General features: G+C 36.9%; 1 protein-coding gene across 1 annotated transcript in view; it reads left to right on the top strand.

Moving 5' to 3' along the window:
- Positions 1 to 1,931, top strand: part of COL21A1 (collagen type XXI alpha 1 chain) — a 171,950-nt gene extending 170,019 nt beyond the window's left edge. The window contains exon 29 of the mRNA XM_053904790.1: positions 653 to 1,931. Coding sequence (XP_053760765.1) covers positions 653 to 840 — 188 coding nt within the window. The 3' untranslated portion in view covers positions 841 to 1,931. The remainder of the gene's footprint in view (positions 1 to 652) is intronic.
- Positions 1,932 to 16,961: the final 15,030 nt, after the last annotated feature.

Consider the following 16,961-nt stretch of genomic DNA (forward strand, 5'->3'; position numbering starts at 1 on the left):
CCTCAACCTATGCTGCTCCATTTCACACCCTGAATGTTTTTTGTTACTTTGAGTCATCACCTTTCACATAATATCCTGTTAACTCTCCTTCCTTTGAGCATGCTAATTGAGCTAATTAGGCTGTGGTTCTCAAATTAGTGCTGTAACACCTTTGTGTGTATAATGATCACAATTACGCCATGGTAATAGCACTGTATTTAAATATGGAAACCTAAAAACGTGTGTAATGAAAGATCATTTTACTGCAAAAATGGCACAAAAGTGACTTCAGTAGAGTTGTAGAGTTTTACCTTACCCATCTCTCACTTGCTAATTTATAATAATTGGCAGAAGATATGCTGGAAGGAAGAAATAAGTTTGGACAACCCACCAATTAAAATATTAGAATGTTAGCTCAGTGTCTTAATCAGCAGGGTGATTGCTATATTGATATAGCTTAGCCTGGTTTTATAAAAATTACTGATCATTTCTCCATAGTCTTCTAAATGGAAGGTATATAGAATTAGCAAGAGAGTACTTCTCTTTTCACATTAGTGCAAATATGTAAAACTTTTAGGATTTTTTTTCCCATTTCCATTTCTTACAGAATCACCTATATCATCATCAAAAACCAAAACTCCTCTGTTCATATATTGATCATGTCCCTTCTTAGGTCCAGAGGGTCCTCCTGGAATAAGCAAAGAAGGTCCTCCAGGAGACCCAGGTCTCCCAGGCAAAGATGGAGATCATGGAAAACCTGGAATCCAAGGACAACCAGGCCCCCCTGGAATCTGCGATCCATCGCTATGTTTTAGTGTAATTGTTGGAAGAGATCCATTTAGAAAAGGACCAAACTATTAGTGTCTGATGCCTCATTCAGCAACCTAGGCGTGGTGCTTTTCTTTTATGGTCTTTTGCATCTCAGGAAGATAATAACATAATCCCTTGAAAAGAAACTAAAGTACCTCGGTGTTTTTATTATTACTTTTTCTTAAGGAAAAATATATGAAAGGTCACATATACTGATTTTAAAGGCTCCTCAGTAATTCAGAGCCTTTGGATTGGTAGCATTAACTAAATCTCAAGGGTGTCTTATAAGTCCATTTATTTTAATCAAAGTTGAATTATATATATAAAAAAACCAACACCATTGCCTGTTAGCCAGTCAATTTCAGTCACTGTGAAATATTTCACATTCAGCCTCCATGCAGCAGAGTATTTGAGTTCAGTTTCATGTCTGTGTGAATTTCATGTTTCATATCTCATAGCACATGCTTGTACATTAGCCAAAACATGTGTCTGGTCATTGGAAATAACATCAGGGCTGATATTCAGCTAGGACAGACTGTATTGCCATGCCAGTCATTTACTCCAGCATCTGTGCTTGGTGGGTAGGGACAACGGGCTGCTGGTTGTTCAGTGTTTTGAATGTCACCTCTGTATGAGAGTAACGTGTTTCTTAAGTACATTTGCAAATTCTCAAATTTGATTAATGAGTATGCTAAGAAAGACTATTGGTTCCAATGGGAATGGTCCAAATTATATAATATTAAATACATTTTGGAAAAAAGTTTCTTTGTACCTGGTGTTGTCAAAGGAAATGATAGTTCAGAAATAAAAGACTTTATTCTTCATACTTGCTTAGCAATTGGAATGTTTGTTGGATGCCTTCATTTTCCATTTCATTTATTACATGTGTATGGTCCTATATGTTAACTTTCATTGTAGCAAAGCTAATGGGAATAAATGCTCTAGTTGAGAGGAAAGTTAACTCCACAGATTCTAGTATGTCTTGATATTTTTAGCAGACTTTAAAATATTACAAACAGTCTTTGTGTACTGTACTTACTGCCTTTGTAAGGAACATATTTGAGATATTTTATCCTAATCATGCTCTAAATTTTGTTACATGCTTGTTATTCAAAGTTCAATAAAGTGTTGTACAGGCCTGATTGCAGTGTTTTATTTTTTTAAAATACATAATTTTACCTGATTGTTGAGTGTAGTATCCGTATCACATGGTCATTGTTTTCAGTGGTTATACTTTATTGAATTATTTACCCTATTCTTGAAAAGCTCGATCATCTGAAATAAGAACTTAGAAATTCATTTGGTATACTACGCACACAAATGGGTGCAGCACCTGCTTCCTGGAGTGACTGTTGATCAGCGTTTAGTTTAACTGACATGTCATCCTGCCACTTTGATGAGGACGGTGGGGGAGACTCAAGTCATAACATTCAGTAGCAGAGTTAGCGCACAAGAATTTTTTGTCATTTTTGGTTTTTTTTAAATTGAACTATAGTTGACCCACTGCTACATTAGTTTCAGATGTGCGATGTAGTGATTCCACAAGTGTATATGTTATGCTGTGCTCAGCACAAGTGTAGCTCCCATCTGTCACCATACGACGCTATTACAGTGCCGTTGACTGTATTCCTTGTGCTGTGCCATTGATCCCTGTGACTTAGTCATTCCATAACTGGAAGCCTGTATCTCCCACTCCCCTTCACCTATTTTTCCTGTCTTCCCATTCATCTCCCCTCTGGCAACTATCAGTTTGTTCTTTATATTTATGGGGGTGTTTCTGCTTTCTGTTTGTTCATTTTGTTTTTTAGATTCCTCATATAAGTGAACTTATATGGTATTATTTGTCTTTCTCAGACTTATTTTACTCAGTGTAATATCGTCTAGGTCTGTCCATATTGTTGCACATGGCAAGATTTCATTGTTTTTTATGGCTGAGTAATATTCCATTGTATATATGTGTACCACATTTTCTTCATTCATCTATCTGTGGACATTTGGGCTGCTTCCATAATTTGGCTACTATAAATAATGTTGCAGTAAGCATAGGGGTGTGTACATCTTTTTGAATTAGTGTTGTTTTATTCTTTGGGTGAATACCCAATAGTGGAATTGCTGGGTCATATGGTATTTCTATTTTTAATGTTTTGAGGAATCTCCATACTAGTTTGTACAATGGTTGCACCAATATACGTTCCTACCACCAGTAGGGTACCTTTTTTCTCTACGTTTTGCCAACACCTTTTATTTCTTGACTTTTTTATTCTAGCCATAGCATGAGTCTTGTTTGGATATTCAATCTCCAGCAAAGCCCTAGGTATCTGTTGAGGCTTAACTCCTAGGTGGTTATGGCATTTTCTAAGACATGCTAAAGGAGCAGAATAGGTAGTTAGTGTTACCTATTAATTCATTTAGCCACCACTCACCATGTGGCCAAGGATATAGCGGCAGAATAGTTGCATTGTCTAGCCTGCAGTTACTTGTGTGTAATGAGATGTAGGTAAGTAAACAGGTGATTCCAATACATTCATCCTAAGAAAGAAGTGCTATAGAAATGTATAGGATGATGCTATGTCCCTTCCAAGTTCATATGTGGAAGCTCCAACCCCCATGTGGCAGTATTTGGAGACAGGGCTTATAGGTGGTAATGAATCCTATGGGACTGGTGGCCTTATGAGAAAAGAAAGAGGACAATCTCTCTCTTTCTGTCTACAGGTATGCAGGAAAGGTCCTGTGAACACGTACTGATAAGGCAACTGTCAACAAGCCAGGAAGGTAGCCCATCTTGATCTTGAATTTCCAGCCTGTAGTTGTGAGAAAATTAATTTCTATTGTTTAAGCCAGCCAGTCTTAATAATGCCATATAAAATATTATTTTGTTATTTTCTGCACAAGCTCATAAAACAGATGTGAAAGTAGTGAAAACTTCCCTGCAGCAAAGATTATAAACACATTTGAAAGGCGAGGAGGCATTAACCTAACCAAGTCATGTCAAGATAATGGAAATGAGCAAAAGCTGGGGAGTTAGAAAAGCAGGGAGAATTCTGAGAACATCACCTGTGGAATATAAACCATATTTACTTTTAGTATCCCTACTTTTCAAATTGATATCTCAAGATGAAATATTTCTGTGATTTATCATGGTACACGTTATGTCCTAACATATTTCTGCCTTTGACAAATTTGAAATTAACCATGGTGTACTGGCTTTCACAAATGAATAGGTGAGTGATTTTTTCCTGCAAGGACATTTTGCATTGTAATGTCCATCATCACCATTTTACATGTATACCCTTTAACATACTCACAAGAGCATGACTTCTGTAATGAATTTGCCTGAGTTCAAATCGCCACTTGCTTTCTCTGGTATGAGTCTTCAGAAAATTTATTTCTTTTTGCCTAGATTTCTGTATATATTGAATAGGAAATATTAATAGTACTTACCTAAAAGCAAGAGTTAGTATTAGGATTAGGTGAAACAAAAAATTTATTTCATGGAATAAAGTTAGATAACTTACCAGAAACATACAGTGTGACAATAGCAAATCTTGAGATGAAATTTTAACTTTTCAAAACATTTTATGTCTGTGTAACTAATACTGATAAAACTGATTAATCCGATTTGTTTCAATTCAGAATGAAACTCTCAGTCTTTAGGATAAAAATAATTCTGGGGTGCCTGGGTGGCTAAGTTGGTTAAGCGTCCAACTTCAGCTCAGGGCATGATCTCGCAGTTCATAGGTCTGAACCCCACATCAGAATCTGTGCTGACAGCTCGGAGCCTCAAGTCTGCTTCAGATTCTGTGTCTCCTTCTCTCTCTGCCTCTCTCCTGCTCATGCGCTTATTCTCTCTCTCTCTCTCTCTCTCTCTCTCTCTCAAAAATAAACAAACAATTTTTTAAAAGGATAAAAATAATTCTCAGTAAAAGCTCAGCCAGATTTTTGATCATCTTGGTCTAAAATGTAAAGTGGGAACAATTTAGGGGAAAAAAACCCATCAAACCCTTGGGGTTTATTGTCTGTGGTATTTTATCTGTATTTTGTTAACTATTTTTTTTTTTTATGAACTGTATTTTATGTTTGGTTCTTAGAACTTCACCAAGTAATTAATTTCCATTGTGAAAAGATTTTTAATGGAGATGGAACCGAAAATCATTCTTTGATGCCCAGTAGAGGGCAGCAGAATACACATATCCACTCATATCCGGAACCAAGCTGTGATGATCTTTTTCTCATTGTATTTATTAATTATATCAACTATCACTGTATATTTACTTAATGTGTACATTTTCTCAGTTTTTCAAGCATGGTTAGATTTGTATCCTCAAAACTTTATTATCCCAAAGGTAAAAAAAAACTCACGAGGTTTTGTAAATTGCACACCTAAGCCACAGTTAATGAGGTTTGTTTATATTTTGATGTCTTGCCTGACTGCTTTATCTTTGTAGGATTCAGTTCATCTGGTTAAAGTGCTATGGCTAGGAGCTTTGATTGTATCTTCAAACTGATAACTGTGTTGTCAAAGGAGAGATTTGAAACTTACTCCTGCTCTTCCTCAGTTACGAATCTGGCCAGTTGACTGGTATTTTAGCTTTGTTATGCCCGTGGCAGGCAGAAAGGTGCCCTTATCATTATCTAGAGTTTATAAGTGAGTAAACCAGACATCCTATCATCCTGGTACAATAGATTGTATAAAATGCCAGCACAAGAGATTATTAGCAGCTCTGTGACCAAAGCCTTGAGAGCTTAATCTCTGAGGAGTGTGGGGCATGATGGGGGACACAGAGGGAAACTCAGATTAAAAGTCTCTGCAATTTTAAGGGAAAAGACCAGAATTAAGCCCATAAGTTAGTTAAATTGAGCTGTAAAGTTTTCTCTGGAACGTCTTAACAAAACTTTAGTTTAAAAGGTACGTAGAAAAATTTTATCTTGCTCCAAATAACACATTTGAAATAAGGAACATTGCTGTCTCTACTCACTAAATTATTTCTGGGTTCTGCATTTTCAAAAGTAGGTTTTCACAGAGGAACTTTGAATAGATATATTTTTAACATCTATTTATTTTGAGGGAGAGAGAGATAGAGTATGAGCAGCAGAGGGGCAGAGAGAGAGCAAGACACAGTATCCAAAGTAGGCTCCAGGCTCCAAGCTGTCAACATAGAGCCTGATGCCGGGCTCAAACTCATGAACCGTGAGATCATGACCTGAGCCCAAGTCAGACACTTAATTTACTGAGCCACCCAGGCCCCCATGATAGATAGATTTTAAAAGTCCCATAGTGATATTCTATATGAAAATGAGCATTTGAAATAGCTGACTGGAGTATCATTCTGCATAAGGGAGAACTGAGACACAGTGACAGTTTTTCCATCATGTCCCCAATTCAGTTGCTATTTCAAAATAGTATTAAAAGATCAAATTTGAGGGGTGCCTGGGTGGCTCCGTTGGTTAGGCATTCAACTCTTGATTTCAGCTCAGGTCATGATCTCACGGTTGTGAGTTTGAGCCCCAAGTCCAGCTCTGTGCTGAGAGTAGAGCTTGCTTAAGATTCTCTCCCTCCCTCTCCCTCTGCCCTCCCCCACTTGTGTGCAATACATTTGCATGCACTGTCTCAAAAAATAAAAATGAAATAAAATTTGAGAGGTGTATAGCTCTTACAGAATGACATTCAAAGTGAAATTTTAAAATAAATCATTTTGGGGCGCCTGGGTGGCTCAGTTGGTTAAGCATCTAACTTCAGCTCAGGTCATGATCTAATGGTTTGTGAGTTCAAGCACCGCATCAGACTCTGTGCTGACATCTCAGAGCCTGGAGCCTGCTTCGGATTCTCTGTCTCCCTTTCTCTCTGCCCCTCTCCTGCTCATGCTTTGTCTCTCTCTCTAATATAAACATTAAAAAAAGTAATAAATCATTTTGACAACAACAACAAAAAGGTAAAGAGAGTCCTGAGACATGTAATATTGGATGACTCGGATAACTTTTCTGAATTTGTTTTCTTATCTCTGAAACAAAAGGTTTAAGTTACTGTGATTTTTCAACCTGGGCTGTTACATTACAATCACCTAGCGCTTAAAAAAATTCCCTTGTTTCGGCTCTACCGAGATTCTGCTGTAATGGATTTGCCTTCCATGCAGAGGCAATAGCTATTACAAAGGCCTTGGGCCAGAGAACACAGCTCAATGGAAGTGGAAGTAATTCTCTATTTTTAGGTTTTAGAAAGCTGCTGCTAGAGGTGGCAAAAGATAAGGGTGGAAATAGTAGGAGTAGGAAAAAGGGATAAAAAGGGAAGGAGAAGATACTAAAAAAATCTTCCAGGATTTTGAGATTTGCCTCACAGATACATCACTCTGACTACAGTGTGAGTGGATGAAAACAGGCAAGTTGGAAGTGGAGAAGCTAATTAAATTTCATTACAGGGGTGCCTACGTGGCTGTCAGTTAAGCATCTGCCCTTGATTTGGGCTCGGGTCATGATCTCACAGTTCGAGCCCTGCATCTAAGCTGTCAGAGCAGAGCCTCCTTAGGATTTTCTCTTTCTTCCTCTCTTCCTGCACCTTCCCTGCTCTCTTTCTCTCTCTCTCTGAAAATTAAAAAAAAAAAAAAATTAAAAAATAGTTAAAATAACTTCATTACAGTGGCACTGAGGACAGAAGTGTAGATAAAAGAGGAAAAGACAGAGGCAGAGGGGAAAATAAAAGGCCATCAATTTATTCTACTAAAATCACAGATAACTTCCAGAATGTACCCCAGTGACACCAGGAAGGTGAGGGCTTGCTGGTGTAGCACGAGATAGGAAATGAACCAAACATTTTAGGCTTCCACCTGGATGTCGACCTAGGAAGAGCTGGTTTGCGGGGCTCAGGACTGCATCTTCTAGGGGCCTCTCCTGAAAATGTTGGCAGGGTCAGCGTGAGAACCATGGTTTGGAATTGCATGGAAAGGTATTCATTTCAGACTTCCACTGGGGCAAAACATGCCAGCTGGTTTCTGATGCTGGCTCTGTGACAAAGAGTCTCCACACGTAGGTCTTATTCACACCAGTCTTTCGCTGATAACAACAGTACATTGTGTCTGTTTTCCTTTTGTCTCTGATGCCTCAGGATGCAAGAGAATACGATTTCACTCCTGCTGGGACCCATTCAGAACAGCAGATGCTGTAAATGCTGTGGCACTGGTCATCCCCGGGAGTGTAAAGAGTGATGGGTAAGCTTTTTTATTTTTATGACGTGGTATGTATTGGTTTGATATGATTTCAAATCCACTTGTTTAGGACAAAGACCAGCAAAGTGAAGTTGTTTCTAGGAGGAAAGTTTTCATGTGAGAGTGAATTAAGCCGTGTCAGGATGCCTCATCTCATCTCATCTGTTGTCAGAGATAAGTATTCAGGAATCGGCCAAGCCTTCTCACTCAAACACCAACTCGTAAAAAGGTTCACCTCAACTAAATGTGGGCTTTATTCTTTTCCTCGTCCCTTGCCTGCAACAATAGTGTGACTACCCTATCGTTGGTTAATCACAATAAAGTAGGTGATTTCTTCATTGGCTTTTGAAGTGACGTTATCCTCTATGCTATGGGTTGTGAAATTCCTGCAGGGAACCTGTGTTAAATAAATTGCTGGCAAAGACAGACTTGGTCTCTGAGCATGAATTTGCCACCCCAGAGTGAAACAGGTGGACCCTAAGGTAACACAGACTGTTTGCTGGGGAGCGGAAAGTCTATAGGTGTCATCCTGTCTGGAAATGGTCAATAAATCAAGTTGGCTGATTTGATAAAAGGATGTACTCCCATCTCCCCAAGGCGTCTGTAGTCAGCCTAAATTCTAGGAGGAAACACCTTCCAGAGGAAAAAGTCCTTAAACCAGAAATGGGAAATGGAGGTTTTTAGAGCCAAAGCCCAGCAATTGTTAATAATTGCCTAGAGGAAAGCAAAATCTAATTTAGATGTGATTTTCCTTGCCTTTGGCTGAAGTGGCAAGGTTAAGGGAATTGGGGAGTAGACAGAGAGGAGTATCTGAGCATGTGGGTTGGATTTAGAGGGAAATCAATTTGAAACTGTGTGTGTGTGTGTGTGTGTGTGTGTGTGTGTGTGTGTGTGTGTTTCCATTTCTGACCTCTCCTAGGGATTTTCCAGAAATAAACTTAAATTCTGTAAACTTGAATAATACCTATTATTAATTTAAGAATTAACTGTATGAACTATGAATTTTATACATTTTACATACTAAACTCAGGTGCAGATTTTTCAAGGCTATAGACGACTTAGGGGAACAGGAGGGAATGAAACCTAAATCCTGTTTTCAAAGACGAGGCCATGCTCCATCTTAACTCCTATGAGAATTAAAAGCTAAATAAGTTGTTTTAAGTGTTTTACTCCCCTGTTTATTTTAACTGATTTCCCCTCATGATGAATTTAGTGATAACAGAAATCTTTTTAAAAATGTTTTCATTTATTTACTGTGAGAGGGAGAGAGCATGTAAGCACGTGAGTGTGTTTGGGGCAGAGGGAGAGGGAGAGAGAGGATCCCAAACAGGCTCAGAGCTGTCAGCGTAGAGCCGGACCCAGGGCTCCATCTTACAAACTGAGACGACCTGAGCCGAAATGAAAGGTGGGATGCTTAACCAACTGAGCCATGCAGGTGCCCCAACAGAAATCTTTAAAATAAAAATAAGCTCCAAATTTCCTTAAGAATTATTAAAAAGGTGAGGAGCTCAGGCAACAGTGTCTAATTCACATGTCAGTTACTGGTGTGTTAAAAGGTAAACTGAAACATAGTAAAAATTTTAGGATTTGAGCAAAAAATAGATTGTAATTAGGCAGCACCAAACTGGAAGTGGTTACTGGTATTCCACTGGACAGGAGCTGGGGAAAGACTTATAGACAAGAGGTGGAAGCAAAGCGAGAAGAATATTTGATTGGAGATAGCTTATGCAGGTGCCTTATTTGGGAAAGGCTAGTTGGCTATTTGGGAATGGTTGTCCCTAGGTTTCAATTTCTTAATCTTGAGGCACTTCAGTCTTTGGTTTTGGTTTGCTTGTGCAGGCTACAAAGGCATTAAAGCCTTCTCAGTCTAATGGTCTCTTTGTTTAATTAATTTAACAGTAGTTACCTCGTAAGGCTTTTAATGGAAATTTCTTTCTCTGGTGATTTAATCAAACTAATATTTCCAGATCCAGAGATTAAGAAATGTATTCAGTAACTCATTCTCAATGACAAATGAAGAAGTGAGAGAAACTAAGAAAATCAGGAATGTTAGATGTAATTCAAAAATACTGTCAGGAACATATTTCCTTTTCTCAAGTCTCATTAAACTTTTGTACTAGAAAGAATTTATTGGACAGTTGAGCCTTTGAGAATTGCTTAGTGCTTTGGAAAAATAGGATTGTTCCTTTTACAAGTGAGAGGCAATATGGAAAGTGTGGAAAGTGGCTCAGTAGAAAGAGCACAATCCCAAGGGTAACTTGGGCAAAGATCAATCATAGTTGGGAAATGTACACTTCAAATATTATTCAGAAAGGAACAATGATGACACAGAATGTTAGTGATTGGGGCTGGGATGGTCTTGCCATGGAGAATAGGCTTTCATCATAGCAATGGACGCACATGTATTCAAAGGATGAACCCCCTTCTTCCACATTAAGTGAGAAGATTGAAATATAGCTAATATTCCCCCATGTTGTGTTTCTGTATGGGTCCAAGGAAACAAAAGGTCTGGTTAAAAAAAGACTGAGAGAATAGAGAAGAGTAAGGAACAGAATATAATGTTGGAGGATTGCTTTGATCACAGTTCGTGTGAGTTAACCTACCATTTTTAGATGTAAAATGTTAATGTTAATTAGCATTTTGTTTATGCAAATGAGTGATGCTGAAGAAAAAGAAAGTCTATGATTAAAGATGGTATTGGTGAGGATAAAAGGAAAGAATGTTAAGCACCAAGCAGACATTTTCTTTATTTTCTTTAAAATTTCAGAAACACCTAAGATTCTTTAATCTACCTGCCCAGGGATCTCTTTCATAATAATGTATTTAACCCCACTTAAGGAAACTTTTCCTTTTTAGCTTCCCTAAATAAGTGTCAGCAGGGGTCCTGGCTGGCTTTCATTTAACTGACAAACACTCCTTCACACCTTACCAAGAACATCTTTTTACGCCTTCACAGGAATAAGTGGCACCCACATAGAAAAAAGGTGGGAGGTGGGAGGACAGTTGGCTTTGATTAGTTTTATGCCACATCATACCCTGATTCCATTGTTCATTTTAAGGCAAACTAGTTAAAATTTTAGAGGCATTAGCTCACGTAAGAAATGATCACTGTCTCCAATAACACCCAGAGAGTAAGAGATGAATGCTGTTGTCTGTCTCCATGAAATGTTAATGGCCCCAAGGCAGGTTTTAGAGTCCTGAAAGCCAAAAGGGGAAGAAACAGGGATCTACTGAGTTCTTGGGTTCTGTCAAGGACAGTTAAATTAGGAAGCCAGAAGAAAGACATTAATAACAACAGCTATTATTGATTCATTGACTTCAAACGTCCCTTCTTTAGTATTTATAGCTTCCTTAGGACTAGGTAATAAGATTTTCATTTCATAAATGAAAACACTGAGCTTCACATGACTAGACGGTGATGAATCCAAGATTCTATCCAGATCTGCGAGGCTCCAACGCTCATGTTTTCAGTCTGAGTATCACTAAAATGTGTTCTCTATATAGTCCATGTTGCAATACAATATTTAGTTGGCAACTGGAGGCCATCCAATCATTCTACAACTGTGTCTGGCACAGTTTTTCACTGCCTTAAAATTTATCCAGTTTAGTTGGAGGATGTTGCAGTTTTTGTCCTGTCCTTTGGAATGTTATTTGCAGGTTTCTTTCAGAGTGACTCTCCTGGGTCAATTTTGGGACCTCTTCCAAGTGTCCCACTAATATTCTGTGCATTTCCCTGGGATGGCATTTTTGTTTTTAACCCTGTTTTGCTACTTTTCTTTGTTGGCCCCCCCGCCCATGAGTCTGTGAGCTTGTTAAAGGCAAGCTTCCTGCACTGTTTCAAAATATGTTTTCAAGTACACCTCTTGCCAAGGCTTGATTTGAAATTCTTTTTGAACCATATTTGTTAGTATGAAGATCACATAAGGGAGGGTAATGGTGGTGCCAGAAGCCTAGGATATTGGTGAGTTGAGAAATATTCTTAGAAGAGTATCTGTGACACAGTTAGTGCTTAATAACTACTAGCTATCTGATGATTATTCTTGTAAACTGCAATGACGACAAGAAAAATGCAAGGGACCCAGGGAGTTCTTTAGCAGCACAGGTTTTGGACAGAATTGCCCTTTTCCAGGAGTTTTGTTCTGTTTTGGTTTTTTGAGAGAGAGAGTGTGCACACACATGAACCGGGCAAGGGCAAGGGGAGGGGAGAGAGAGAGAGGGAGAAAATCTTAAGTAGGTCCCATGCTCAGTGTGGAGCTCAACTTGGAGGCTCGATCCCATGACCCTAGGATCATGACCTGAGCCAAAATCAAGAATTGGACACTCAACTGAACCACCCAAGGGCCCCATCAGAGTTTTATTTTTAAATGTGGTAATTAATTTAAAAATGCAGAGCAGTGTCTGACATGTAGTAGGCACCCCTTCGAGGCGAGCTGTTTCTGTGATTACTAGTGGGGCTGGTTTCCTCAGGCTGGTTACCACCTTGTCATGCGTGTAATCACTCAAGTATTAGGACACATTTAGCCCATGCAGACAGTTACCAGATCTTACCTCGAACTTTGATCCCGACTCTTTCTCTGATCTTTTATATAACAAAATTAGTGAAGCCTCTTCAGTGGAATATCGTACCATCACTTAACTGTGAATATGTAAAACAGAATTCATTTTTCCACCCTTGCTGGTTTAATGCCTTCAGTAATGCCAGTCCCCTAGCTCAGCTAGAGAACTGCCTCTATTTACAGTAACGAAACAGGCAGTCTGCAGTCCAGACTGTGGCCCCTCTGGTGGCTATTGACAGTGCCATTAGGCCGTGTCACAAAGTTCCTCTGCTTCCTGAAATATGTGATGACATTTTTTCCTGAATAAATCCAGCTGACTTGACTAAGATACTGTGGAATCAGGCCTCACTGTTGCTGAGAATTGCAACTAATTGTGAATTTTCAGGAGATTTTTGATGTACTTTGTAAATGTTTGCTCCTATTTCACTATTCACTCATTAAATTCAATCATGAAATAACTCCTTGGAAGTAAATGTAAGTATTTACTTTCTTCTGTGATTCTGGCAAAACTAATTCGTATTATTTGAATGGAATTTACTGTATCTAAATAGCAAGTAATGTACTCAGACACATTTTTTCCATTTTAAAATATGTAGAAAACATGTACTGTGTTGTCTTTTTTAACATCCCCAAATCCCATATTGTTTTTTAGCAATAGGAAAACGAGGCTTTTAAGCATTTTAATGAATGCTTAACGAGAATTTTAAGCATTAAGTCTAACCTAATGCCTTGAAAATATTGAACACTAGATAGAAAAGGCACTCAGTTTGAGGGGAAAATGGGGGAATAGACAATAGGAAAAAATACATATGTTGCTAAGGAAAATCATAATTCACAGTTTCATTTTTTTTTCTGATTTTCCACCAATTTAATATTGGTGCTTTCTAAGGACATGACCACATTGTCCAATTGTCAGTGGAATAATGTGGTTTTCGGGTGCCAAATTCTGCATTCCATAAGGCTAACTGCCGATGAAATTAGAAGAGCTTGTTGAGTATTAGAGATTCTGGTCTCTTGGCATGGAAATTAAAGAAAAGTGTTCCACCACATAACTTTTTATGCCTAGAATTATCTAATTTCTGCATTGGAAATTGGCAAGAAAGCATTCTTTCCCAATAATGTTATTTACATGAAAATCTGTATAAATGCCTATGAAATGAAATTTGTACCTAATGTTACTCAGGGGAAAGAATATTCTGAGGTCAAAAATAATTGCAGTGGTTTTGTATTGCTGATTACACAAAAGATAGTACAAATAAAAATAAATAAACAAATCAAATAACCACTCCCCACCTCATTTCAGAATTTTGAAATTGCCTGAAATTGATCTGTATTCTATTTTTCCTATGTTCCGCTTTTCTATTTTCTCTCCTTTTCTGCCTTTTTGCTGATATAAAGACCAAAATGTAATCTAAATTTTTATCTTTAGTGTGTATGTTTAATAAATATAATAGGCTAGCCTGAAAGAGCACTTTATGGAAGTGTGAATTACATACAATATAATGCATCCATTTTTAAGTGTATATTTTGATGGGTTTCAACAAATGTATGTGCCCATGAAACTATCATTACAGTTAAGATATAGAACATTTCTATTACCCCTGAAAAGTTTTCTTGTGTCTTTCCCCAGATAATTTATCCCTCTTCCAGTTCTAGGCTACTCCTGATCTGCTTTCAGATTAGAATTTTCTTTTCTAGAGTTCTGAATAAATGGAATCATACATGATGTAAGCCTTGGTGTGGGACTTCTTTAATTCCACATAATATTTTTGAGATTCATCTATGCTTTTATGTCTATCAATAGTTTAGTCCTTTTTGTTGCTGCATAGTATTCCTTTATTTGACTGTATTTCATTTTGATTACTCATTCATCTGTTTATGGAAAGTTGGGTTATTTCTGGTGTGGGAAAGTTGTAACGCTTCAATGAACACCCATTTACAAGTCTATATGGAGATACATTTTCATTTCTCCTGGGTGTTAGGAATAGTGTTACTGAATTGTATTGTAAGTATATTCTTAACTTTGTAAGCAACTGTATTTTCTGGATACAAATCCTTTGTTCTATAATGCACATATTTTCTCCAAGTCTATGGCTTGCATTCTTATTTTCTTAATACAATCCTCTTAAGAGTAGAACTTTAAAATTTTTATGATGTACAGTTTTTATTGCTTTTATACCTTGTACTCTTTGTGCTTCATCTAAAAAATCTTTGTGTATCCTGAGATCATGAAGATATTTTTCCTTTGTTTTCTGCTAGAATAGTTATGTCTGATAAAAATTTCTGCAATGATGGAAAACTTGTATATCTGTACTGCACCACTAGCCACACAAGGCTATTGAGCATTTGAAATGTGACTAGCACAGCTGAAGAGCTGAATTTTTAATTCAATTTGAATTTATTTAAATTTAAATAGCCGCATGTATCTAGTAACTTATACTGGGCAACACAGGTCTAGAAGTTTTTATGGTTTTAGCTTTTGTGTTTAGGCAGGCCTACAATCTCTTTTGGGTTAAATTTTGTGTAAAGTGGGAAGTAAGGCTCAAGATACATTTTCCCCCAAAAGGACTAAAAGCACTGTTTATTGAAAAGACTGTCATTTTCCCATTGAATTACTTTGGCACTTTTGTCAAAAATCATTTGATTATAAATATATGGTATGTTTCTGTTCCACTGATGTATATTTTTCTCCTTATGCCAATACCACACTACCTTGATTACTCTGAGATTGAGATCAGGTAGTATGAGTCTTCCAACTTCATTCTTCTTTTCCAAAGTCATTTGGGCTATTTTAAGTCCTTTGCAGTTTCCATAATATTTTAGAAACAATTTGTTAATTTTTACAAAAACAGCCTGCTGGATTTTTGATGGGGATTGCAATGAATCTATTGACTCTTTGGGGGAAAATTGACATTTAAAAAAATATTTCATCTTCCCATCCCTGAGCATCTCAGCTCCATTTATTTATCTCTCTGTTTTATTTCTCTCAGAGATATTTTATAGTTTTCATTATATAGGACTTGTACAAATTATTTAGAAAAATTTATCCTTAAGTAATTTATGTTTTGGGACGCTATTGTAAATGCATTATTTTAAACTTCAATTTTCTTTGTTCCTTGCTAATATAGTTTAGGTAAATACTGTTTCTGTTTTTTTTTTTTTTTTTGTACATTGACCTTTTATTCTGGGGCCTTACTAAATGTACATTTTATTATCAGTTCAAATAGCTTTTGTGTAGATTTGTAAGAATTGCAAAAAAAGAGGTAGGTTACATAAATTTTCTGTATTTTCTTCCATTTTATGCTTCGTTAATTTCTGCTCTTTTTTGTGTCTTTCCCTGACTTATTTTGGACTCATTTTGCTCTGTTTTCTAGTTTCTTAAGGTAGATACTGTTTAATTGATTTTAGACCTTTCTTATTTTCTGATATAAGCATTTAAAGCTACCAATTTCCCTCTAATCATTGCCTTACCCGTATCCTAAAATTTTTATATGCTGCTTTTCATTTTCATGAAGTTCAAAGTATTTTCTAATTCCTCTTGTGATTCCTTTTTTGATAGATGGATTATTTAAAGTGGTATTATTTAATTTCCAATATTCAGGTATTTTTCAGATTTCTTTCTGTTACTGAATTCTAATTCAATTTTGTTGGCAGAAAAAAACCCTATCAATTCTTTTAAATGTAATGAGACTTATTTTATGGAGCAGCATATGGTTTATTCTGGAAATACACCATCTATACTGAAAAGAATATGTATTCTGCTGTCCTCAGATGGAGTATTTCATAAACCATATCAGTTAATAGTATTTTTCAAGTTTTCTCTATTCTTCATGATTTTCTGTCTACTTGTCCTCTCAGTGCTAAAAGAGGAGTATGGTAACTTCCAACAACAATTTTGGAGTTTCCTTTCCTTGTAATTCTGTCAGTTTTTGCTTTATGTATTTTAAAGCTCTCTTACACAGTGCACACACATTTAGGGATGTTATGTTTTCTTGATGAATTGATTCTTTTTTGCTTATAAATTCTCCTTTTTATCCATGGTAATAGTCCTCATTATGAAATACATTTTGATGTTAATATAGAAACTCAGCATTCTTTGGAAAATAATTTGCATAATAATACCTTTTTCATTTGATTTTCATCTCATCTACATTTTTACATCACAAGTGTAAAGATTTCTTGTAGGCAGTATATAGTTGAATCTTTGTATCTAGTCTGACTATTTTCAGCTAAAGGTTTAAATCAGAGGTCAGCAAACTTTATAACGAACCAGATAGTAAATATTTTAAGCTTTGCAGGTCTCTCCTTTCATCTTCTCAGCTTTCTCATGGCAGTACAAAAGAATATATAGACAATGCATAAACACATGAGGCTGGCTGTGCTGCAATAAAGCTTTGTTTACAAAAATAGATGGCAGGCT

This window comes from Panthera pardus, unplaced genomic scaffold (genome assembly GCF_024362965.1).
Source record: "Panthera pardus isolate Hobbes unplaced genomic scaffold, ASM2436296v1 HiC_scaffold_17, whole genome shotgun sequence".
Lineage (NCBI taxonomy): Eukaryota > Metazoa > Chordata > Mammalia > Carnivora > Felidae > Panthera > Panthera pardus.